General features: G+C 48.2%; 5 protein-coding genes, besides 1 other annotated feature; 2 read left to right on the top strand and 3 right to left on the bottom strand.

Moving 5' to 3' along the window:
• Window position 1: 1 nt before the first annotated feature.
• GSTUM_00009400001 (uncharacterized protein) lies at window positions 2-3,335 on the bottom strand. XM_002840675.2 has 4 exons: window positions 3,170-3,335; window positions 1,404-2,956; window positions 1,294-1,335; window positions 2-1,179 (listed from the first exon to the last, which is right to left on the bottom strand). The coding sequence occupies exons 2-4, from the start codon at window positions 1,428-1,430 to the stop codon at window positions 601-603; spliced, it is 648 nt and encodes a 215-aa protein (XP_002840721.1). The 5' UTR covers window positions 1,431-2,956; window positions 3,170-3,335; the 3' UTR covers window positions 2-600.
• Window positions 3,336-5,520: 2,185 nt separating this feature from the next.
• GSTUM_00009399001 (uncharacterized protein) lies at window positions 5,521-8,485 on the top strand. XM_002840674.2 has 5 exons: window positions 5,521-5,948; window positions 6,092-6,855; window positions 6,938-7,550; window positions 7,604-7,703; window positions 7,755-8,485. Exons 2-5 carry the CDS (start codon window positions 6,535-6,537, stop codon window positions 8,398-8,400), a joined length of 1,680 nt encoding a protein of 559 aa, XP_002840720.1. The 5' UTR covers window positions 5,521-5,948; window positions 6,092-6,534; the 3' UTR covers window positions 8,401-8,485.
• A 757-nt stretch (window positions 8,486-9,242) lies between these two features.
• On the bottom strand, window positions 9,243-10,227 carry GSTUM_00009398001 (uncharacterized protein). XM_002840673.2 has 3 exons: window positions 10,010-10,227; window positions 9,470-9,944; window positions 9,243-9,413 (listed from the first exon to the last, which is right to left on the bottom strand). The coding sequence occupies exons 1-2, from the start codon at window positions 10,163-10,165 to the stop codon at window positions 9,831-9,833; spliced, it is 270 nt and encodes an 89-aa protein (XP_002840719.1). The 5' UTR covers window positions 10,166-10,227; the 3' UTR covers window positions 9,243-9,413; window positions 9,470-9,830.
• Window positions 10,228-13,295: 3,068 nt separating this feature from the next.
• Window positions 13,296-13,370: a sequence feature (Short protein (GSTUM_00009397001, CAZ84909.1) was converted to a misc_feature.).
• Window positions 13,371-13,879: 509 nt separating this feature from the next.
• Window positions 13,880-16,717, bottom strand: GSTUM_00009396001 (uncharacterized protein). XM_002840671.2 has 6 exons: window positions 16,418-16,717; window positions 16,202-16,315; window positions 16,064-16,131; window positions 15,157-15,990; window positions 14,310-15,088; window positions 13,880-14,255 (listed from the first exon to the last, which is right to left on the bottom strand). The coding sequence occupies exons 1-6, from the start codon at window positions 16,588-16,590 to the stop codon at window positions 14,127-14,129; spliced, it is 2,097 nt and encodes a 698-aa protein (XP_002840717.1). The 5' UTR covers window positions 16,591-16,717; the 3' UTR covers window positions 13,880-14,126.
• Window positions 16,718-18,830: 2,113 nt separating this feature from the next.
• On the top strand, window positions 18,831-20,871 carry GSTUM_00009395001 (uncharacterized protein). XM_002840670.2 has 5 exons: window positions 18,831-19,263; window positions 19,372-19,438; window positions 19,564-19,769; window positions 19,969-20,219; window positions 20,369-20,871. The coding sequence occupies exons 1-5, from the start codon at window positions 19,183-19,185 to the stop codon at window positions 20,403-20,405; spliced, it is 642 nt and encodes a 213-aa protein (XP_002840716.1). The 5' UTR covers window positions 18,831-19,182; the 3' UTR covers window positions 20,406-20,871.
• The last annotated feature ends 2,297 nt before the right edge of the window (window positions 20,872-23,168 follow it).

Raw genomic sequence — 23,168 nt, 5'->3', positions numbered from 1 at the left:
GTGTAGAAAGGCGTTTGTAGACATAAATAGGCAATCCATTATTTATTCCCCAACAAAATGATCTCAGCCGAGTGAGAATCCATGACCACCATACAAACCTTCAGGTCCCTCACTGCCTTCATAAAACAACTCCCTCACAACACTAGACATTGCACCAATAAACAATGCAAAATATCCCTCCTCAACTCCAAACCAACACCACAAATAAAAATACCATGCATCAAGCACTTCGCATTGTATCTACAACCAAACCTCGCCCACCCCAGATCTATCAACTGACCAAGAGGCATCATCACAAACAAGCAAGCCCATATTAATCGGAGAGAAGGAAGGAAGAAGAAAACACAAACGCCTGCCATCAATACCGAATTCACCAACCACTACATTGCAGCCGAAGACGGAGCAAGAGAGGGGAAAGAAAAGGAGAGAATAGGTAGTGAGGGGATGAAAGGAAGAAAGAAAGAGGAGGAATTAACACATACAAGAACGGAATCATGATAATGGAAGGAATAAAAAAAGAAAAGAAAAAAGTGCATACCCAACCTGACCCAATTCGGCGGCTCTGCCAATTCCTTCGTAATTTCCCCTGAGGGGGCAATATCAACAGCAACCACCTCTAACCTTCGTCTGTTCATCCATGCTCAGACTAGTCTTCGCCGTATTCGTCTTAATCCCATGGCTCTTGTCATTCAAATCATACACCCCACTCTTAATATTCCTATAAATCTCCCTAGCACAATCCACAAATGCCTCCTCCACGCCCTCGCCCGTCTTCGCACTGGTCTCCACGAACGCCTTAATCCCATTCCCCTCAGCCCAAGCCCTAGCCTCCTCAATGGGGACCTCACGCTTGTCATTGCCAAGATCACACTTATTGCCGACAAGGATGATAGAGATGTTCGCGTCGGCCGCACCGCGCAGCTCCTCCAGCCACTCCGTGGCGTGCGTGAACGTCGCACGCCGCGAGATGTCGTACACCAGTAGCGCGCCCGTTGCGCCGCGAAAGTAGGACTTGGTTATCGCACGGAAGGACTCCTGCCCTGCTGTGTCCCAGATTTGCAACTTTATCTTTTGCGCCGTGGGGCTCGTGTCGACGGGGATAATGCGGCTGCCGAATTCCACGCCGATGGTTACATCGTGGGTTGGATTGAAGCGGCCCTCGCAGAGGCGGATGGTGAGCTTTCAGTCGTTGTCAGTTTGATTACACTCATGGATGGGTAAAATGATGGATGGGTGGATGAATGGGATGGGGGTGGAACGGGTGGGGCGGGGGAGGGGAGGGGGAAAAGGCACCGAGCTCTTTCCGCACCCGGAGTCGCCGATGTTAACAACTTTCTGTATTGTCGTCCGGTCTGTCAGTGTGATTCCCTCCGTCAAGTGACTACCGTTCGAACGTGACTTACAGCAATATAGTCCCATGGTTGCGGCATCTTTGTGGCAGTAGACCTTTCTCCTTCTTTCTTCTTCAGTTCCCTTCCTTCCTTCGTGAGGGTTAGTCGAGCAGGCTTGCTGAGCTGCTCCTCCTTTATCTCGATTAATAAAAGCAGAGAAAGTGTGAAAAGGCGAGACTTTTGTCTCTCAAGCAGGTGGTGGTGGTTGTGGTGGTGGTGGTTGTGGTGGTGGTGGTTGTGGTGGCGGCGGAGAAGAGGGAAAGGGAGGAAGTAAAGTAGACTACCGTAGGTGCTGCTGGCTGGGCCCGTGGCAGCAACGGTGGTTGCTGCAGGTTGAATCACGGGTCACGGGGGAGGAAAATTCCTGGGCATTTTGGGGGCTCAAGCTTTGGGGTGCAGTTCGCCTCGCTTGTGTAATATTCAAGGGTTATCACTCATTTCTAGGATTCTGGAGGAGGGAACCCGTGGCAAATAGTCTAGTATCATATCTTTGTTGATCCATGAATGTGACATTTCCACGACCCGGATTAATTGATAGCGAGGTCTCGTTTAGACTAACCTCTGTCCTGGGAAAGCCATCACAATACAGCATGATACAGTATTGTACAGGACTTGTCTTAAAAGGTGCTGGAACCCGGGATTGAGAGTTGACCCTAACCCTATCGGCAAGTTCATGTTGTGTGGGATTCGGGCTTAGGCGGTTTAGCTGCCGAGAAGTCCGAAAAATATACTCTCATTGTACGATATTATGATATCTAAATGGATTGTAGTACTGTACCTGTAGCATATGATACTCTGAAAAGGCAACCGCTCATAAGTATTATAGCAGTATATGGTAGCTTTCAGGGTTCCCAATCCCACCAGCTCCTGTAAAACCTTTTAAGTCCCAAGCATAGGGAATCATGTAGTCCAAGAATACCGTAGCACCACTCCCATTTATCGACAGTATGATAACGGGGAGGTCCAGAAGTATGCCTCGCGGTTTATTCAAAGGCCGGGGTAAGAAAGGACACAACATCTCAGGTATGACCGTCCCGATGACCCGTATTCTGGGCGGTTGTGGATCTATTCCAAGGTGCAGTTGGTTTCCAGGGTTCTGCGGTGGCTGCCGAACTAACCACCAACTTGAACATTTAGATAGTATTCTTTTCTCTCTCCCGCAGCCACAGTGGAGATGACTGTGATAGGAAATCTCAAGTGGGATGTGATAGCTCCATAGCAAGATCAGAGTCATAGTACACCCCTGTGCGGATCTGGGGTCTGAGAACCTACTCTGGAGATGGCTCCAAGCACACCCCCTTCGGTACTCGAGTAACTTGAGAAGCACCCTTGCGTTTTTTACCATAGACAATCCCGAGGGCGCGCGGACACTCCCTAACCCTGATAGCTAAATCCAGATAAGAGATTTTCCGGTAGCTTACTTACTCGAGTACTCGAGTAGATGAACTATGGAAACTACCGGTACGCTAGTTATCGCTCGTTTCCTCATGCAGAACCCACCAATCGGCATCTCTCCGGATTGCCTGGGAGGTTATCTAGTCTATCCGTTGTGCTAAATAACTGGTCTGTTGCGACAGGGTTAGAGGAACGGTCTAAGATATGGGGGACCCATTATAAGGGGAGCAATCCACACAGCTCAGAAGATCGGATGACCCAACAACAGCCAGCATATGATACCTCTCTAAGAGCGTTAGTTGGCTGTCTCGGGCTTATAGATATCGGGTTTCCCAACCTTCTCAACAGGGACCAAAACAGGGAGCACATACCCTCAAACTTACCTATCAATGTCCTTTGCAATCGCTTATGACCTAAAACCAACTCGATTACGGATCACCTGCGTTAGGCGGTAGGGACATGAACCTGATATACAGCGCCCTTCTCCTTTAACGGGAGTAAGCAGTGACCCCGCTAATTCAGATTGAGCATCTCTTGAACGTAGACCGGATGCGCCCGAGCTAAGGATGCTGGATAAGGGTTGAGCAAAACAAATTCCCTAATAAGAGACGATACTAAGGGGCTCAGAACAAGAAGAAGAAGGAGAAAGCTAATACCACCAATGATATTACAGTTTAATTATAACTCCCCTAACCTTGCATACCTAAAACGAGTCAAGACTCCCCATCTATGGCACCGCCTGAGGCACGTGGACTGGTAGATTTCAATTTTTCACCCTTTCGAGCAGATTAAGCGCAAACACAGAGCGGAAGGAGTGATACTCGCACCGGTAATGGTATACATGGTCTCCTAACTGCGACGATAACGTCTTCTACAACGCACGCCCAGGATAGCGGACTAATGAGCCTTTATGATAGCAAGATCAGGATATCTGATCCCACAGCCTCTGGTTGAGTACCGAATGCGAATCATTTGTGAGAACCGGGGATTCTGTGCCCCATCTTGAATCAGATAAAAGATAGTCCTATGATGTGCTTGCTATTGGTTGGCAAATTGTCGGAAGGGGCTACGACGCTAGGCAAGAAAGTTATTACCACTCCACACATGCCGTTGGGCCAATTTCTGGCATTGCGGGATTCCTCCCTGCCCCCCAGGACTGCTTGGGGAGCTTTAAGTTTCGCGGTGTTGTCCCTGCGGCCCGCCCTTTAACTATGATATGTCGATCCTATAATACGGTCGAATCCCTCCACCAGAGCCCTTTTCTAATCTTTCAGATGACTAAGTATTGGAAATCAGCACCCCGTATGGGAAACCATCGGGGTTGCACTTGGCTCATTCACACAGCGTGCATTTTCACCCATGGCTGTCATTCACCAAGCTCCCGCTGGGCGAAGAATCGGGGCCACAGCAGAAACCTACGTATAGGGTACTGCTAGGTACGGTGGGCTACCACATAGAAGCCCCCCCTGCCCGCCGCCCTGATCGCCTGAGTGATATGTGGTGACCGGGGCTCAAGCTCATTACATGGGACCATAGTCTACCGCCTGGCTGCCTGATGCGGCGAGAAAGTGCAGCTGAGGCTTGGCTGAGACTTGCTTCCTCGGGCAGGGTGAAGACATCCCTGCAGCAAGAGCAAGCTAAGCGAGCCCTAGGGCTCTCTCTGGCTGCCCAAAAGAGGGATCCATGGAGCATTTTCTTCAAGGTGCACGTTTCTGCCTTCTGTTTGGCTAAGACATCGTTGCTAAAGCAGGGGAAGTACGGGAACCTATGTGGATCATTGTTTGGAGTGGGAGAAAAAGCAAATCGGTATCTACCGTCCTCGAGCACCGTATCGTATCTTGTGCTACAAACGAGGTTTTTCGGTAAAGAGATGGTTTGGAAGGGTTTCTGGGTAAGTTGCCCCTGATCAATGAGTTGGGACTCGGGAGAGAGGGGGGGGAGTCACTCGATGGTTCCGGCATCACCCTGTCTACAGTGTGATGCGAGGGAGTCGAAGATTGGCTTGCCGGTACCTGGCCAGTTCATAGTGCCGGTATGTAGGGGAGTGAAATGGACATACAGTACCGGTATGCTGTACCCGTACTATATTCATAAGGGCAACAAAGTACCGGGTTGAGGATTTGCTGATGCTGGGCTAGGTTGCTGCCTTCGGGCTTGTATGATAAATATCCCACTGTTCTGCAGTTAGAGAGTCTTTCTGCTGCTGTCGGATTGAGTCAAGCGGCTGGGTGTGAGCTTACTATGGAAGTTCCAGGCGTTGTCTTGGCCGATGACTAACTTTGAACCCCGCTAACTTTGAGTTTCCACATCCATAATGCTGGCCACCACAGCAAGGTGTCACAAAGCAGAGACCTCGTTCTTTTCGCAGCCTCTTTTCTGTGTGTGTTCTCTCTGTGTGTGAGTTTTTTTCTTTCTTTCTTTCTTTTCTTTGCCTTTCCCTTTAGAGGGGAGAAGTGACAGGTTTTGTGCTCACACTCTCCTCCCCTCGTGCTCACTTTCGGACCCTGGCTGGCTTTTTTGAGCTTGTGTGGAAAAAAGTTACTACTTTTCTTAATACCGGTATTTTTAATTAGGTACCCTCGACCACCCACCCCTTCAGTTGGGGAAGTACCGTAAGCAACCTTCTCAGTCACTTAGTCACTCTGTCCAACCTCTTCCAGTAACGGTAGATCCTGACTTATTTTAACTTATCTGTTGTTTCCGGAGTGACTATCTCTTCTCAAGGTCAGAGGCTGCATGTGTGAATAAGTGCATGCGTGCACGGTAGTATCATAGTCGTCTAGCCTTGCTTGCTCTGTCGCCTGCTCGCTTACCACTCCTCAACTTTCCCACCACCGTACCGCTCTCGTTAGCCAGCCACCATCACCAGGGCCCCCCCCCCATTTCAGCTCTCTCCTCCCCCCACAACTCTAGTCCTCATCACCACAACAGCAACCACAACTACCACTAGAGAGGCCTCATCTTGTACATACAGTAGATTATCGCCCCTACTCGTCATCCATCTTCTGCCGCTCCCTTCTTTGGCCCTCTGTCTTGATCGCCCCAACCCACAAATACCCGCACGAGCCTCGTTCATCAACCGCCCACCCGTCTTTGGCTTCCCTACGCACTCCCGTTAGGGGCCAGTTGTCCATTCATCCATCTTCATCATGTTTTCAGAATGTAGTACCTTATCTACCCCTAATCTTGACAAAGCTCCCTTCAGTTCATCAGAGCCGGACACTCGAATAATACTTTCCTTCTCGCTTCCTCGGGCTCTTTTTTTTTTTTTTTGTCGTTTCACTGCTAATACTCAATGTAAACAGATGCTTCCCGCTTTCTGGCTCAATCACAGACCCGTGTTAGTGCCATACGCGAGGGAAGACTAAATGGGCCCCCAAACCCGGCTCCATTATTTCACTCCGCCACAGATTACCTACCCGACGACCCGGAACACGAACAGGAGGTCCAGGATTTCTATGCCCTGAAGAGCAGTCGGCGGCATTTCGGGGGTTACAATCTTCCGACCAATGTCGCCGTAGGGGAAGAGGATGAGGATGAAGGAGAGTATTCCGAGGATAGCACACAAGAGCTACGGCGTAGTAAAGGGAAGGGGAAGGACAGGCTTTTAGGAGCGGGATCTGGGGGTATTCGTAGTTCATGGAGGGCCTCTAGGTCTGCTGGTTCTTCGTTGGTTGGGTCAACATCGCAAACAAGTTCGGTGCTGAGTGGTGGAACGGAAAAGGGGAAGGGGAAGGGGAAGGATAAGATGGTTGATATCGGGTTGGATGATAGCCTACGGTTAGGGATGATGCCTGAGAATATCGATCCCGAGGATATGGTACGATCGTTGGAAGACTACAGGGCGTTTGAGGGTCATAGTCTGTTAGCGGACGAGGATGATGATCAGGGTCCGCCGGATGATATTGCCATAGAAATGCCTCCGGATGATGATCCTCCGGCCTTCCAGCAATTTCGGAGGACCCCGCCACAGGTCTCCAATAATTTACCCTTTGCAGCGTCAGCTAAGGCGGATAGTTTTATGCCAAGGCTATCGTCACCTCATCAACGGGGGCCTCATATGAGCACGGTACGGGAGCCCTTTATTTCGCTTTCCTTTTGCCTACATGGTAGTGTTGATGAGCTTAAGCTGATCGCGATAAATATGATAGATACCGCAGCAAGTTGCCCATCCCCCATTAGAACCACCCTCACATGACCACCTATGGGGTACCCTTTACATGGTGCTGATGGCCTGTATGTTTACTACATCGTTTGTTGTATGGCTTCACACAGAGGAAGCAAAGCTACCCCTTGACACGATTTACCGGACATTACATTCGGCCATACATCTTCTCACTGTGGATACCTTTCTTGCCATCGCTGTGTCATTAGTCTGGATGTATCTTCTCCGATCATTCGTAAAACCGCTGATATATTTGATATTGGTATCGGTGCCTGTGGTCCTGGCGGCATTGAGTTTATACCCACTCATTATGTCGTATAAGGGGAAAATGGGCGGTAACGGGCCGCAAGACAAGGCTATGCGATGGGGAAGCATTTTCCCTGCATCGATGGCTGGATTCTGGGTCTACTTTGCTTATAAGGGGAGGAATGCACTGGGAAGGGCTATCGGGATTATCCAATTAGCGTGCAAAATTCTTGGGGAAAACCCAGCGTTGGTCTTGTTGAGCTTTGGAACCCTTGTGGGCGTTTGTGTTTTCACTTGGATCTGGGTCGGAATGTTCACTAGGGTTTTCTGGATTGGAAATACGCTAATGAATGGTATGTTTGAATAAGATTGTTGCAAAAAGTTGTTTTATTTGCTGATTTTATAGGAAAACCTATGTGGACCTTGGATGCCAAGAGTACTACGCTAGGAGTTTACTACATCTTGATGTACCTGTGGACTCTGGGAGTGACTTCTGGGATTCAGAGGTAAGTTCGTAACTCTCCCAGGGGCCAATCAGAGTCCTAACCACCATTCAGGGCGACATCCGCCGCAACCGTCTCCCAATGGTACTTCCACAGACACGCAATCCCAACCACTTCCTCAAAAGCCATAATGTCCGCAGCCCTCCACCATTCGACTACCACCCTCTTTGGAACGATCTGCTTCTCAACGCTAGTTGCCCTACTAGTCCGCCTACCCTTAATGGTTGCCCCCCGCCGTATTGCGGGCATTCTGCACATGCTTTGCTTCAACTTCATCGCCTCCCCCGTTGCAGCCCTAACAACCCCTTTAACCCTAACCTACGGTGCCATCCACTCCCAGCCACTGATCCAATCATCACGGGCCGTGGCAAACATGCGCTTCGTGGACACCGCGGGTTACGGCGCTGGTGGCAAACATCCCCGCACGGCATATAAACTCAGCAAGATGCTCCTGACCGCAACTCGCGGCGTGACGGCACTGAGTTTGGGAACCGGAGCGTGGGTCGCAGCGAGGGATGGTAATGGCGGGAGCGGATATGGGTATATTGTCGGCATGATTGCTGGCGCGATTGGATGGGGGGTGCTCGGCGCGACGGAGGGGTGTTTGAGTAATATTGTGGATGCGTGCCTGGTATGCGTTGGGTCGGAGGGACCGAATGCGGGGCATTGTAGGGAGGCGCAAGTGGTTTTCGGGGGGTAGTAGTGCGCCTTTCTTTGGAGGGAGGGGGAAGATGATGTTATGGTGATGTACTATCATAGACTACGAATTACCATGATTAACTTCTTCTCCTTTCCCCTTCCTTCTCCCTCGAGTGTTCTTCTTTCTCCCTTACTTTCCCACCTCTTGAATCACCCTTCGTATACCAACTCGAAACGGACTATTATCGTTAATGCAGGTTCGGCGTCAGAGGTTTTTTTCCCTCTTCTATTTCCTTACAAACCCCGCATTCTTGTATTTAGCTCCCCCCTCCTTTCCTCCCTCCCTCCATCGGTTTCTATTATTATTTTTCCTCTCTGTTAGGTTGTCTTTTCTCCTAGTTACGTCATGCTACTTAGAGGTTTTTTTTCTTCCACCTTTCTTTTTCGACAACAGAATGGGAATGGAATGGATGATACAAACGATTAAATTTTTGGTTTTTGCTGCTTTTGTTTATCGGTGTAGGCCTGTATTTTGGGGAATAGATAGTTTGTATAGCTGCATAGCAATGAGTTGAGGTGCGGGGAAGTAAACCGAATGGGTGGGCAGACAGGGAAGGAAGTGTAAAGTAGATTAAATTATGATAAACACAATGTCATATGAGCAGTGAGTTTGGCGGGGTATTTCTTTTGTGGCGCAGCGATGCGGGTGGCTGAGGCATGATATTATACAGTAATATTATTATGATAGTTGGCCTAGGTTGGTGGGTAGTGGTGCGGACATGAGCTCTCACTCGCGTGGTCGAAGGCGGGCTACAATCGGTGTCATAAACGAAACCCGAGTTGGTTCAAAACGGCGAAAATTCTAAAAAAAAAAAAAAAAAAAAGGCCCAAGGATAGCGAGAGCAGAGTTAAAAAGCGATTTATTTCCGGAGGTTTTTGCGAGGGAAGTAAATATCTAGAGAGGAAGAGGAGGAATTGATGCCTGGAGGAAGTCTACGGCTGATAAGATGGGTGGTGGGAAGATCTGAGTTGGGGGATTCAGTGACCATTCAGATAACTAGATGGTATAGACCACTAAGGAGGATCAGCTGCTTTTTTCCGCAGACTGTGGAAGTATTCTCCCAACCTACTTTATCATACTCCTCCTCCCCCCGCCTTTCGCTACCGGTAGCGAAAAGGAACTCCAGCAAGATTGGCGCGTCAACAGGACGTCGCAGGGCCATGACCATGATACCCGGAACTCTAAGGGCGAGGAATAGGAGCGAGCGAGGGCAACGGGGCAATTGATTGTATCATGTTGAGAGATCCCGCGTTATCGATAATATTATCAACCTGCAATGGTGGGAAATGGCTGTGTCCGGCTCTTGTGAATAGCACACCTTCGCCTTCCTGCTTCCTTCCAGTAACTCTCCCTCCCCCGTATTATATACGTAAACCGAACCACATGAAATCTGCCAGACACCATCCGGTCGAAAGCGGAGTCAACGGGGATCAGAAGTGGAAATTGTAGGGCCTCCAGACCCAGACGAGCACTCGAGTATTCCCCGAAGAGATGGGTGAAGGTCTGGAGGACTTGGTGGGTTCATGCCTGGGTGCTCCTGGTGGCTACAGAGCATGGTAAGCTCACTCGCGTCTCCGACCAACTGCTCGATCCAACACGGGTATCATACGTTTCTCGAAATATGTGGAGGTTCACAATTACCTGACGTCCCCACCACCACCACCCGCTCGACACCGAGTACAGGTGTACGTTCCCCCCTGTTTGAGCCGGGTAGTCGGTTCAGTCTGCCAGTCCTCTCTTTCCCTCCTTCCTTCCATTCCAGCATTTCTTTTTCTTTTTCGGGTGTTGATGGTGATCAGTGCACTTTTTCACCATCTCATTGGCGCCCCATCCCTACCTAACCTACCCGCGGTCTTGCCCAGCGCGACTGCGGTCTATATATATGTGGAAAGCGGTAACTAACCAGGAGCACCAAAATTGCACGGGAGGTTACGGTGAAAAAGGGTGTGTGTGTGTGGTCTTTGGCGCCTCATTGTACCCGGGCAGATAGAGGCTTGGATTGTACGAGTACTAGTACTTTGTGAAGTATGATACTGCGCCGCACCATCATATGTGTAGGGATACCGGTTGTCAAGGTTGGGGTATTTATATCTTTTGCTCACCATCAGCGCCCCCGATGTTGTGCTCTTGAAAAACATGTTTATAAGGATTTTTGCGTGCCTTTTCGATCGAAATATACATGCTATTCCGAGAGGTTCTTATCGTGAATTATAATGTCTTTCTTTTCTTTTACTTATCGTGGTGGTGGTAGGGGATGTTGCTCATTTCCGGGAGTGTCCTGACGTTCTTCACTCTTTTACCGGGTGCGAATGACGAATGTATGATAAGTTATTGGTCGCGTGAATATGATGAGCAAAATTTTGGTGAAACCTTCCTTGCTGCGGCCTGGTACGACGTGATATAAGACACGTGACTAACAGAGCTTACCGGTACCGGTACATTGTACTCGAGTACGAGTACATGTAGGAGATAACCTTGTGTGAGGTGGTGAGGGGGGGGCGTTGTTCTTCTCAGGATAGAGTACCGTACAAACTACGGGGCCCAAATACATGATGGAGATCCACTCCATTGCCTTTCATATCGACGCAGCACCCTCTCCGGTCTTTATCCACAACTCGGCCATCCACGACTTGAGATTGATTTATTGATTACATAAGTATCATAGCTAAAAGTTTGTCAGCAAGTTTCATTCAACTTCGGTCGAGATGTCACGTGCCCCGCAAGGTATGAACAGAACAACGTCGGACAAGTATCATAGACCACTACCCCATCATATTTTCCTAATTTTTTACTGTTCAATCATCTTTTTCGCGGGTTCCGATATCCCAAATGACTTGGACTCGATTCATTTTTTCTTCCTTTTTTCCTCTTCTTGAGCGTAGCAAGCATCGATAACTCTTTTTCACCTCGAGACTAAGCTGAACGCAGAGAAAAAAACTCGTATGATTACGTAAGCAACCCGACCTTAGACTTAGGTGCTTCGACAGCACATCAAGGTCAGAATTGCAATGATAATATTCGATAATATATAATCCCTTTACAGGTATCCAAGAGGAGAATCGCGAGTACCGAGAAGACCACCTTGCGGCCACGCCCCGGAGCAATATATATCATAATATTATTATCCCGAAAATGTTTTCCCCAAACCTCACTAATTAAAAGCCCTCCGAGTAGGGAGCATAATCGGTTCTTGTGATCGTGTGAAGCGCGAGCAAGGAGGGTGGGTTGCTAAAGGTCCTGCTTTCCGCTCAAGCGATCACTACGACTCACTCAATTTCACGACCTTATTTTATCATTATTGAGCTTCCGGCACCGCCGCTGACGCTGTACTAGTACTGTGCTCCTTCTTGGAGAATCAGAACCTAAAGAAGGGGAGATGGTTTCCACTCCTCAGATCTGTGGAGGGGGAGGTTCCTCCGTTTATCGTGGTGTCATACATAGGTCGTGTGCTATTCACTGTGGGTGCTATTCACTGTGGGTGCTATTCACTGTGGGTGTTCGCGCTCAGGCTGATATCGTACCGCCTTCAAGTGCGTCCGGACGATCCCGCCCGTCTTCATCAGGCCCCTCCATAGAGGTCTCGAAACCGCGGACAATGGCCATGGCATGTTGGAGTTTATGGTTTGCTTGTTGTTTACGATTCGGCCTAGTGGCCTGGAAGTTAGACCGCCGCCTCGTACTAGGTATTCTACTAGATGAGGTCGAAGTCATCTGGAGGGTAAGGTAAAGGGCTGAAGGTTTAGTGCATGCCTGAGCTGATAGAAATTGAGGTTATCATACAGTATGTACCATATGCTCCACCGCCTGAGTGAGCCGGGCAGAAAGGTTGGTTACTGCTGGCTCGGGTTTGGTGCCCTTGCCCTCCGCTGTGGATATATTGTCCTCCCAAGAGCGGATAGTATCATACCTACGGCAGGGACGACTGGTGAACACTTTAGCTGAAGCTCAAGTATCGTGAAAGGAGCTATTAGCACGGAAGAAGAGGAATGAGAGTGACCCACACTAGGAAGTACTAGAGACCCAAAAAGAGGTAGCGATTTCCCAAATCATTCCTTCACACTCGACCAACAAAGTATCATGACAAATATATCGCACCACCCATCCAACAAACAAACGAACAAACAAAGTATCAAACAAGCGCCCTACTCTACTCTGCTCCCCCATTTATCACCCAATCGGCCGTCCGATCCAAACCCACACCACATCCTCCTTCTCCCCTCCCAACGTGCCCTCCATCCACCAATAACCTCCCCCCTAAACTCCCCGAGTGACAAGACATGACCCGACCCAGCCCCACCCATCCCACCATCCACCCATCCATCCATCCAACCCATCGGACAACTCCCCGATCCCCACCCGGCAAAGACATCCGCAGGGAACTACTAATCCCCCCTCCCCAATCCCATTAACCCCTCACAGGCCCACAAAAACCCCACTTCCATCAACAAATCTAGTTCGCCAACCCCATCCGTCCGTCCGCCCGCCACCGCACTTCGCCGGCCGGTTTGCTTGCGTGGCGTATACTGTTACACCCAGATCGCTTGTATGCATAAGGTGGCGTGGACGAAGCAGATTGCGGGGGATCAGCTGCTACCGCAGGGATGGGCCATCCGTGGGGAGGGAGGGGGGGGGAGGTGGGAAGAGTAAAATGTACTCAAGTACAGTACAGCACAGTGCAGTACAGTAAGTCGGGGTGCGCGTGCCATTCTTCGGAGCCCGAGTACTCGTAGTGTCGAAGCGTTTTTAAAAAGGACTGCTATTGCATACCATACCACCAAGATCCAAGCAGAATGGCCAATTTTTGGGGGTATGCAATAGCAGTCTTTTCTAAAAACGCTTCGACATTATGAGCACGGTAGATTGCTTGTTTGCTCTTCTTTGGTTCAGCTTAGGGTTCAGCTGAGCATTTCTGGGTCGGATTGCGTGTGTGCGCACTCACTCACGCGGGTCCGTGTACGGTGCTTGTTCATGCAGTAAAGTACTCGAGTATGGTGTTGTAATAGTTAGGTAGGTAAGGTAAGGTAAGGTAAGGTAAGGTTGTAGTGAAAAAAAAAAAAAAAAAAAAAAAAAAAAACCTCGTCTCATCGTGGGATGGGCTGCTTGCGCCGTGCTGCTGGTCGTACTGTACTGTACAGGATGTCTAGTTGGGTGGTGGGTACATACATGCGTCTGCCGGCAAGCCTCCAGATCGAGTTTTTTTTCTTCCCCTTCTAAACATCCTCGGGGGAAAAAAATAAAGCTCGGGTCTCGCGGGTGGTTTGCCATGCGTTGTTCTTACTTTTACAAATTTAATGATCAATTATAAGATCACGCGTGGGGCATAATACGAATAAGGCACCTGCTTCCCTGCTTGGTACGGCTCGATTCTGCTTGGCTGCGGAACTTGACTTACCTACAGGTACGTACAAGTCTCTTTCTTTCTTTCCTTCTTGCTTTTTTCAAGGAAAAACAAACTCTGCTTTTCAAACTGCTGCGTGCGCCTGGGTAACGCCCTTTCTCTATTCATAAAATAATTGGAATGAACAAGAAGACACATAAACATAAAATATTCAAATAGCCGTTTTAGAACCCCCTAGAAGATAGCCAAAAGAGCCGTGATTGGATCTCTTCACCCATTTTTCCGCAACCCGAAAGAGGAAAGGAAAAGAAAAGAAATACAAGCTAGAAATCGCTAGAACATTACAAATCAAAGGACCCAAGGAAATTTCTATTGGTTCAATATGCCGCTAATATTTTCCGTCTGGGAACCGGGCTTGCAGAGCTGCCTTGCGTTGTTTCTCCCTATCCGGGTCATAAGCCAGGAATTCGTGGAGGGCTTTGCCGGCTGGCACCATTGGCAAGACAGGAACCTTCTTCTGTAGAACGTGTCAGAATTGAAAGAACGATTAGGGGGTAAGGGAAGAACTTACGTCCACAACGACCTCCAAGAGGATTGGCCCATCGTATTCCAGCATCTCCTTAATCTTACCTGGAACGTCGGCGGGATCCGAACATCTCATCGACTTCATACCCATAGCTTCACCAAGCTTTACAAAGTCTGGGTTCTGCTGATGAGTCCAAGAGAACCTATCTTCGTAAAACAAACTCTGCCATTGGGTAACCATCCCTTGCTCCTCATTGTTCAACACGATGACCTTGACACCAATATTGAACTGCACAGCAGTAGACAACTCAGTAAGAGTCATGTTAAAGCTGGCATCACCGTCAATATCGATAACAGTGGCTTCAGGTCTGGCAACTTTAGCCCCAATAGCAGCCGGGAGACCATATCCCATAGTTCCCAAACCACCAGAAGTAATCATTGTACGAGGGTGCCTCCATCTGAAGTGCTGAGCAGTCCACATTTGATGCTGACCGACCCCAGTAGAAATAACAACTTCCTCCTTCATGTGTGCAGTTTGCTTGTTGATCTCCTCAATAACAGTCTGAGGCTTGATCATAGAGCCAGGAGTCTCTCTCTCAAAGGCAAAGGGGTAGCGCTTTTTCCAGTCATTGATTTGTGCAAACCATTCTGGACGTTCGGCCACTGAACTGACTCGGGGGATAAGGAGAGCAAGGTTTTCGGCAACATCACCCTCAACAGCCTCGGTCGCTTGGACAACCTTGTTGATGTTCTTGGGCATAATTTCAAAATGGACGATGCCTCCACGGCCCTCGGCACACGCCAACTTGGCCTGTGGTGCGAATTCTGGGTTTGTCGTTAGCGCCTGCGATTTCAAGCATGATGAGCAATATTCTTTCATGATGAGTACTAACTTGCGATATTTCCCGTGACACGATCATCAAATCTTGCCCCAAGAGCAATGATCAGGTCAGCCTCTTGCATCGACAAATTTGCATATGGAGACCCGTGCATGCCCAGCATGTGCAAGCTCTTCTCATCGAGCTCGTCAAAACCTCCCAGCCCCTGGAGGGTTGTGGTGACAGGAATCTTTGCCTTGTCCGCAAACTCCTTCAACAACTTTGGCCCCTCCGGCCGCTCAATCACACCTTGTCCGGCGTAGATGACAGGTTTCTTTGCCATGTTTACAAGCTTAGCGACCCTCCCGACACTAGCATCAAGATACCTCCTCCTGGCCTCCTTCGCAGCCAGGGAGGCAGCAGATGGATGAGAAGGCAAGTCACTTGCTACGGGGATGGCTTTCCGTAAAATACCGGCCGTGACATCCTTTGGCAAATCGACAAGGACAGGTCCTGGTCTGCCTGATGTGGCGATCTCGAAAGCCTCATTTATCCGACGTGGGAGCTCCGCGACATCCTTTATCATTACGTTCCACTTAGTACAGGCACGGGAGATTCCGACAACATCGGCTTCCTGGAAGGCATCGGTGCCGATTGCGCTAGTAGGTACCTGGCCGCAAAAAACCACGAGAGGAGTTCCATCGCTAAGAGCGTCTTGGAGGGGGGTAACAACGTTGGTGGCCCCTGGGCCAGATGTAACCAAGACAACACCTGGCTTACCCGAGGCACGTGCGTAACCCTCAGCCATATGCCCCGCACCCTGTTCGTGGCGGGGCAAAATGAATTGAAAATGTTTTGACCGGTAAATAGCATCGAAAACAGGGAGGATGGCACCGCCAGGATATCCAACTATCAAAAAAGACCGATGAGTCAGCAAGCTAAGCGTATCAGAAAATTTTGCAAGCATAAAAGGAAAACATACAGATATGCTTAACCCCATGTCGAAGCATCATTTCATGGAATATCTGACCACCCGACATCCCAACAAATCTACGATAGAGCCAATTCTTGTTAGCAAATCTCGATCCAGAGAATCTGCAGGAAATTTTTTGCCACTTACGAATCGTCCATTTCCTGGCCATGTTTGGGCTGGAGTGGGTGCGGCGCATGTGCTGCCGGAGGCGCTGTTGAGGGAGGATCCTGATCGAAGGCTGGTGAAGGAATTGGTCTTGCCCTGTATATGGTAATGAGTCACAACTTCAATCAGACCTTAAAAACTCAAAGTTTCATGAGGTTCCGCCAGTAAACAAAAAGATTTCAGGATCTAGAGACTTACGATGCAGAGGTAGATTGGTTTCGAGGAACATTTGGAATGACCTTACGAGCAGGGACAGCTTGTTTGCGCAGATGGGGTGAGATAACCTCAGTTATGGGGGTTGTCGCAAAGTTCCTGCCTGGGGACCATCGACAAAGAATCCTCAAAGGAGCCCTAGAAGCGGATCGCAGCATGGCGTTTGCCAACCGGGGAAGGAAGAAATAATTAACTCAAGAAAAAAGAAGGAAGGCGATGAGCGAATTGAAGTCTGAACTGAGCAGAGATGGACGAACTACGGGGGGAAGAAGGGGGTTGTCGAAGAGGAAAATGTGGGGAGCAGGGGAGGAGGGTCAGAAAGACGACTTTTCCTTTTCTTTTCTTTTGCTAGCCGTTTTTTCTTTCACCCAGGACTCGTTTCTCCCCCTAGAACGGGCTATAATAGGAACGACCTTGAAACAATTCTAGTGGGGCAATCCAGATTGAAACCGTAATTTTCCTTCCTTCTTCCAAGTTTTTTTTTTTTCCTCCCCTTCCTTAGACTATGGTTGGTGCTGTTTTCAGGTCCGGAAGAACCGCCGCCAAGCGCACAAAATGAGCTTGTCGTCCCAACTAACCAATAGTTTCCCCAGAGATTATGTCTCGCTAACCCTCTTTGTCTCCATTACCCGACTATTCCGAGCACGAAAACCAGCTTCACGCATAAATTTCCATGGATTTAGCCGTACCGGTACTCAAGTACCGTAGTACCGGTATTTTGTAGGGCCTCGCATCAACCCAGCGGGACTTTGGACTTGTGATAGTGTCACTCGTATCATTACTGGTAATGGTACTCGAGTACTTGAGCACCCGTATATCCAAGAACCATGATTTAGATCATCATAATATTATTATGGTTCTATAATAGCGAGACGGGAGTTTAAGGTCCAAACTTCAAAATACGATACCAGTAGTCAAGTTGACAGCCTTCTATCAACCGACAAAATCGAAGCGGGTTACACACTTCCACGGCTCCCGGACCATACCTATACCTGAGCACACCCCGACCGTACTCGTGGAAATCACGTTTTCGCCTTACTCGAGTACCAGTACACTGCTGTTTGAAAACTCTTCTTAACCGCACACCATACCCGTAGTTGCGGCCGCTCTTCGATGGGCACTAACGTGATACTGGTATCACAGCACTCGAGTACAGGTGCTCGGGCGTGTGAGCTACAAGCCGGGAGTAAACCTTTCATATAGTCTACCATGCTCTTGGCAGCAAAACCCTGCGGATACCGGTATGATACCAACAGACCCCACTGGGAGATAAGGGGGCACCATCAAAAAAGGGTAACCTCTGCAGAGAGTCACCTTCCCTTTGGCCCACTATAAAACTGTGAAAAAAAAAAAAAAAAAAAAAAAATAGTCAATTGTTACATTTTAGAATTTTCTACCTTCGGAGAGCCTTTTTGTGTGTCGGTCAGCTCTCACCTAAAAAGTGGTATGATAATAATAATATTATTATCATCTGTTTGGGTGGTTTGTTGTGTGCCAAGAACCCTAAGAAAATTGCTGAGCAACTTCACCCTATCATCCATTATCTCAAGGAATTGTGGGGAAATTTTAGAAAAATACTTGTACCATAGGCTTTAAGTCATTCTTGCTCTTTTCTGTGGAAGGATTTTTTTTCTTTTTTCGCATTGTTTGAGTGATAAAAAAGACGGGAAAAAGTGTGCAAGCGTTTTCTTGTGCATGCACAAACTCTTGTAAGGAATGATTGCGCTTACCTCAATGACCCCCCAGTACTACCAGAGACACTAGTTTCTCGGGACATTTGATTTATAAGCGATAGTTATTATATCAACATAATAATCCTATCGTCAAGACCGCCAGAGGGGAGTAATCGCCGTGCTACCACTGACGGCAAACTTATACCTCGTGGACGTACAATTGGTCTTGGTGAGTATATTTCCCGGTTGATGGTATCCAAAAGGCTTTCTCCATAGGACAGGCTTAATTCACTACTACAAACAGGGCTTGGGAATTATCCCCGAACTGGATACCTTCCTGAGACCTCCGAACGAGGTACTGTATTAGTATTTGTCCAAGCTATATCGGTAGACTATTTTAAGTCCCCGGCCAAAAGAGGTTCGGTGAGAAATATCATAGGATATGGCATCTTACTGTCACCACGATATTGGCAAAAATTCTCCTGAAAAGCTTGTTGAGAGAAGTTCCATCATCGCTTCGGTGACTATGACCAAGCAAATTCAGATCCTTTGAAAACTTGGTCCCCGAGTCATGTGATCTATGATACCGAACTAAGAATTTTTGAATTTCTCGTTACCCTACCGGTATCATAACTTATACGAGATCAGGTAGGGTAACACACGATATGCGCAATCCGCTCTGCCAAGCCATCACGGATCCAAATTGGACCCCTAACTGAGGAATTGTTAATAGTCGATATCGAAGAAGCTTCAACTGGCTGTGGTCGCGAGGCAATCCATTCCTTACTCCGACGTTGAGGCTCTACCGAGTTCCTTTTTACCTTCTGTAAGTCCAAAGTGATTGCTGGTTGACCCCGGCAAAGCATCCGGCTACACCAACACTTCGCCGGCTTCTTGGTTAAACGGAACGTGTCCTCTCGATTCGAAAGCCTACAGCAACTTGAAGACATCGACACACAACCAACCTCCTTACAACGATTCAACCAACCCTTTCGGTTCCTGGGCAAATAGGAACTACGCGTGATACGGCCTCCACGATACCTCTTCTAAACGATATTCGGAGAAAAATTGCCCTTCATGAATCTCTTCCGAATTGCGGGAGACCTCTCCCATCTCATATCCATCTTCATTTTACTTCACAAGATGCGTATATCGAAGGTTGGAGGATCCCCCTCTCCCATCATTTGTTTAATAGAAGGATGTCATGTTCGTGAGATCGATTCCGTTACATTGATCGTGGTCCGCTGACGATTGTGTGTGCGATAGAGTTGCATAGGAATATCGTTCAAATCTCAGGTTTTGTATCTCATTGTTTATGTCACACGTTATCTAGGTACGGAAAATTCCCCACGGGTTAAAACCCCCACGAGCCTTCTCGGTTGGGTGGTCTTTTATGCACCCCTCGGATCTAAGTTTTGGTTCTGTGGACGACGGTTCTGACAAGTTGCAACGATCAAGATTTACTATGGACCTTCCAGCACTCGGTTTACAATAGCTTGATGAAGATCATCTTCATCGGCTCGTCGGCATACACAATTTACCTCATGTTGAATGACTTTAAGCCAACGCACGATCCAAACATTGACACGTTCAAAGTCGAGTACCTCATTGGTGGATCGGCAATCTTGGCCCTACTGTTTCCTTACAAGTGGACGACAGCAGAGGTATATTTCCATCCACTTGATTGACCGGGGGAACCGGGCAGTGTTTCGTAACAATGGGTAGCGGCGTTGGCAGCGAATTTTTTTTCACACATTGTTCCTGCTGCCGCCGCATACCGACCGGTTCTAGTTCCTGCAGGAGCTTTTGGGGATTTGTGAGGCTGATCGGACGTTGCTCTTTTTTTTTTTTTGCTACAACTAGGTTCTTTGGTCGTTTAGCATCTGGCTCGAAAGTGTGGCCATTCTGCCCCAGCTTTTCATGCTACAACGAACTGGTGCGGGAGAAACGATAACAACACATTATATTTTCGCGCTGGGCGCATACCGGGCATTGTACATCCCGAATTGGCTGTATCGGTACTTTATGGAAAACTACACAGATCCCATCGCCACAGTAGCGGGTATTATTCAGACCATCCTCTATTCTGACTTCTTCTACATCTACTATACCACGTACGAATTACCCTTCCTTCCCCTGATTTTCCCGGTTTCCTACCTGACCCCCACCTTGAAACGAGGCTGCCGATCATCGGTAAAACGGGAGGGGACGACTGATAGGTTAAGCTTTTGGAACAAGACTAATGGACCGTGCTTATAAACAGAGTATCGAAGGGTCGCAAGTTCGAGCTACCAGTCTAAAATACTGCTCGATAAGGTAGTACGCGCTACTCACTTACCGTGTGTGCGTGTCGTGCATCTGACCACGGGGGGGATTCAGAGTTGTTCAGGATACTGTATCCGTGATATATATAAAAAGCTGTGGGTATAAAAACTTTCATTGAGCTGTAGGTCTATTTTTTTTATTACTTGGTCTCTTGTTCAAATATTCTTGGCAGTCTGGTTCCATGTAGCACACCACCTGTAATTCCTGGGTGGAGGGGTTGCTGGGGTATGGGATGTGCCGAGAGATTTGACGGGCGAGAAAGTGTGGGCGCATTTTGTCTTTTAGGTCCGATGGATGGTTCAGCCGGATGCGGGGGGAACGCTCATGGGAGGGCGTAAGCGGAAACGTGTGGGTTTGAAGTTACCGTATTCATTTTTTTTTTTATAGAGGGTTCGTGGGAACAGTGAATAAAAAAGAAAAAGACTTAGTGTAAGAAATAAAGGGGGCCCGTTCTTGCTTGCAGGGCTCGCGGGCCAGCGAAGGGCACCACCCAAGAGAACAGGTGGGAAAAAGAAAGGAAAGGGAGACTTAATAATCAGGGGGGTTCGCTATACTTTACCACAGGCCCAGGTTGTTCCTCATTCGGTTTCCCGCTGCATTGCAACTTGTACAATTATTGTTCCTTTTTATACTGTCTCCCAAACCCTTTCTCTCCTTTTTGAAATTCTCATCTGTACTGATTAGTCCCAGCAATCCTCACCAATGCTTTGAGCAGAGGACAAGGAAAGATTATGTACGGGCTTTCTTCAGCCAGTCCTATCAAGTACCCTATTTTACGGTGGCCCAACCGGTGAATTGGGTAGAAAGGAAGCTGGAAAGGGGGTTAAGAGGGGGAAGGGGTAGTGGTGATGGTGATGGTGATGGTGATGGTGGTCTGGCCACAATACGGCGATTGTGGTCCGAAGAAGCGTTGATTTTCGTCTGGGATAAGGGAAAAAATAAAATATTCCGAAACACAGGTCGATCTGCCAACCATCGACTGATGATCATAATAATAAAGGCCTTTTTTTTTTTTTTTTGGTCTGTAACAACCCCCAGTGGGGAAGGGAAAGTCAAAATCAATCTCTCCTGACGAAAATAAGAAAAAACAAAGCCTTACCATAGGAGTAGGGAGAAGAAAAAAAGGCTACGATACGGTACCGCGGAATATCAAACGGCCAGGATTTCATTATCACCCAGGTACAAATGGGGAGTACAGTACCCTGCAAGATATTATGGAAATCTCTTGATACACGAGAAGGGCACCTTTAGGGCTCACCGGGAGAGCTGATTCCATCTATAATTATATTATCATAATATTATATTAGTACAATAATAGTAATCGCAATATCATAGTAAATAAGCAGTTGAGAATCCAAACACGCGCTACGGTACGAGTACAGTACTGTACATACAATTACAGTATCATTACCACCACCACTATCGCCACCATTAACTTATCAATCTTCCAAGCAGTCCAAAACTCCTTGCTCTTACAGTAGTTCCGCTGTGCAAAAGCGTTGTCCACCACAACCAAAACCCACGGGCACGGTTCATCCTATCATCCCCCCCCCGGACTCCTCCCTCCCTCCTATGATACCACCCTATCGTTGCTGCACACTACCATCAACCATGACACCACAACCTAACTGGCAAGCCACCCACCACCAGTTCCACCACCCCCATCCCCATCCGGGGAACAGGGGAAAAACTCAAACCCCACCACCACTTGCGCAAAAAGAGCAACGACAACGACGAAACGATAGGGCTGTCAGAGACAGATAGCTACAGCTACAGGCCAGGATGCAGAGGGACAGACGGACAACCAATTTCTAAATAAATTTTTTTTTTTCATTCATCCACCGCTCCTCCTGCCCCCTCAAAACCCTACCAGCTTCCTCCTTTCCTTCCGCACACACTCTTTTTTGCGAACCCGTTGTTCTTGCTGCTGCTGCCCAGACCCTTAGCCCAGGGTCTCGACTTGCTGAGCTGTTTAACATTTTTTTTTTTCCTCTTCTTACCAAGAGTTCTACTCGTACCCTACCACATAACCTCATTCCCACCCCCATCCTCATTATTCCCCTTCACCCAACCCTACCCTACATAGCTACTTACCCATCCATCCATCCATCCATCACTCGCTCACTTCACACACCTGCCAGCCCACACATCCAGCCCGATTTACAAATTTCTACCACCACTACCACCAAGGGGAGAGACATACAGCATAAGCAGGGAAGAAAAGAAAAGAAGAGAAGAGGTCCCCCCCCAAAAAAAATTAAAAAAACCCGCTACTAATGAGGCACTACTCGTTGTCGATCATGACTTTGTTTTGAGTTTTGATTTGCTTTTTTTGGGGGGGATTGCTATTCTTGCCTTAACTTACCTTATTTCTTACTTAGTTTTCTTTCCTTCTTTCATGGTGGATCATTCGTTCGGGAGGAGAGAAAGGGGGAATTCGGGTTTAGGAAATGCGGTGTCGCCTCGATCCGGGGATTATTATTATAGGCAGATGGATGGACGCTGTTGTTGCAGGAGCAGTAAATTTTTTCCCTTTCACTGTTTTCGCTTTCCGTGGGTTGGGGTCTCGAAAAAATTTTTACTTTTTTCTTTTGAAACCTTTCATGGGGTAAGGGATTTGACGGACGATTGATCGATTGATTGATAGGTGGCATGGCATATTTAGTATAGCTTGCTGGCGGGGGATTATCGCATCCATGGATACTAACAGATCGATGGCGGCTCGTAGTCCTATGCGT

This window comes from Tuber melanosporum (assembly GCF_000151645.1).
Source record: "Tuber melanosporum whole genome shotgun sequence assembly, scaffold_57, strain Mel28".
In the NCBI taxonomy this organism is placed as follows: domain Eukaryota; kingdom Fungi; phylum Ascomycota; class Pezizomycetes; order Pezizales; family Tuberaceae; genus Tuber; species Tuber melanosporum.
The sequence above is the reverse complement of the archived record's forward strand: the minus strand, read 5'-3'. Positions and strand labels throughout refer to the sequence as shown.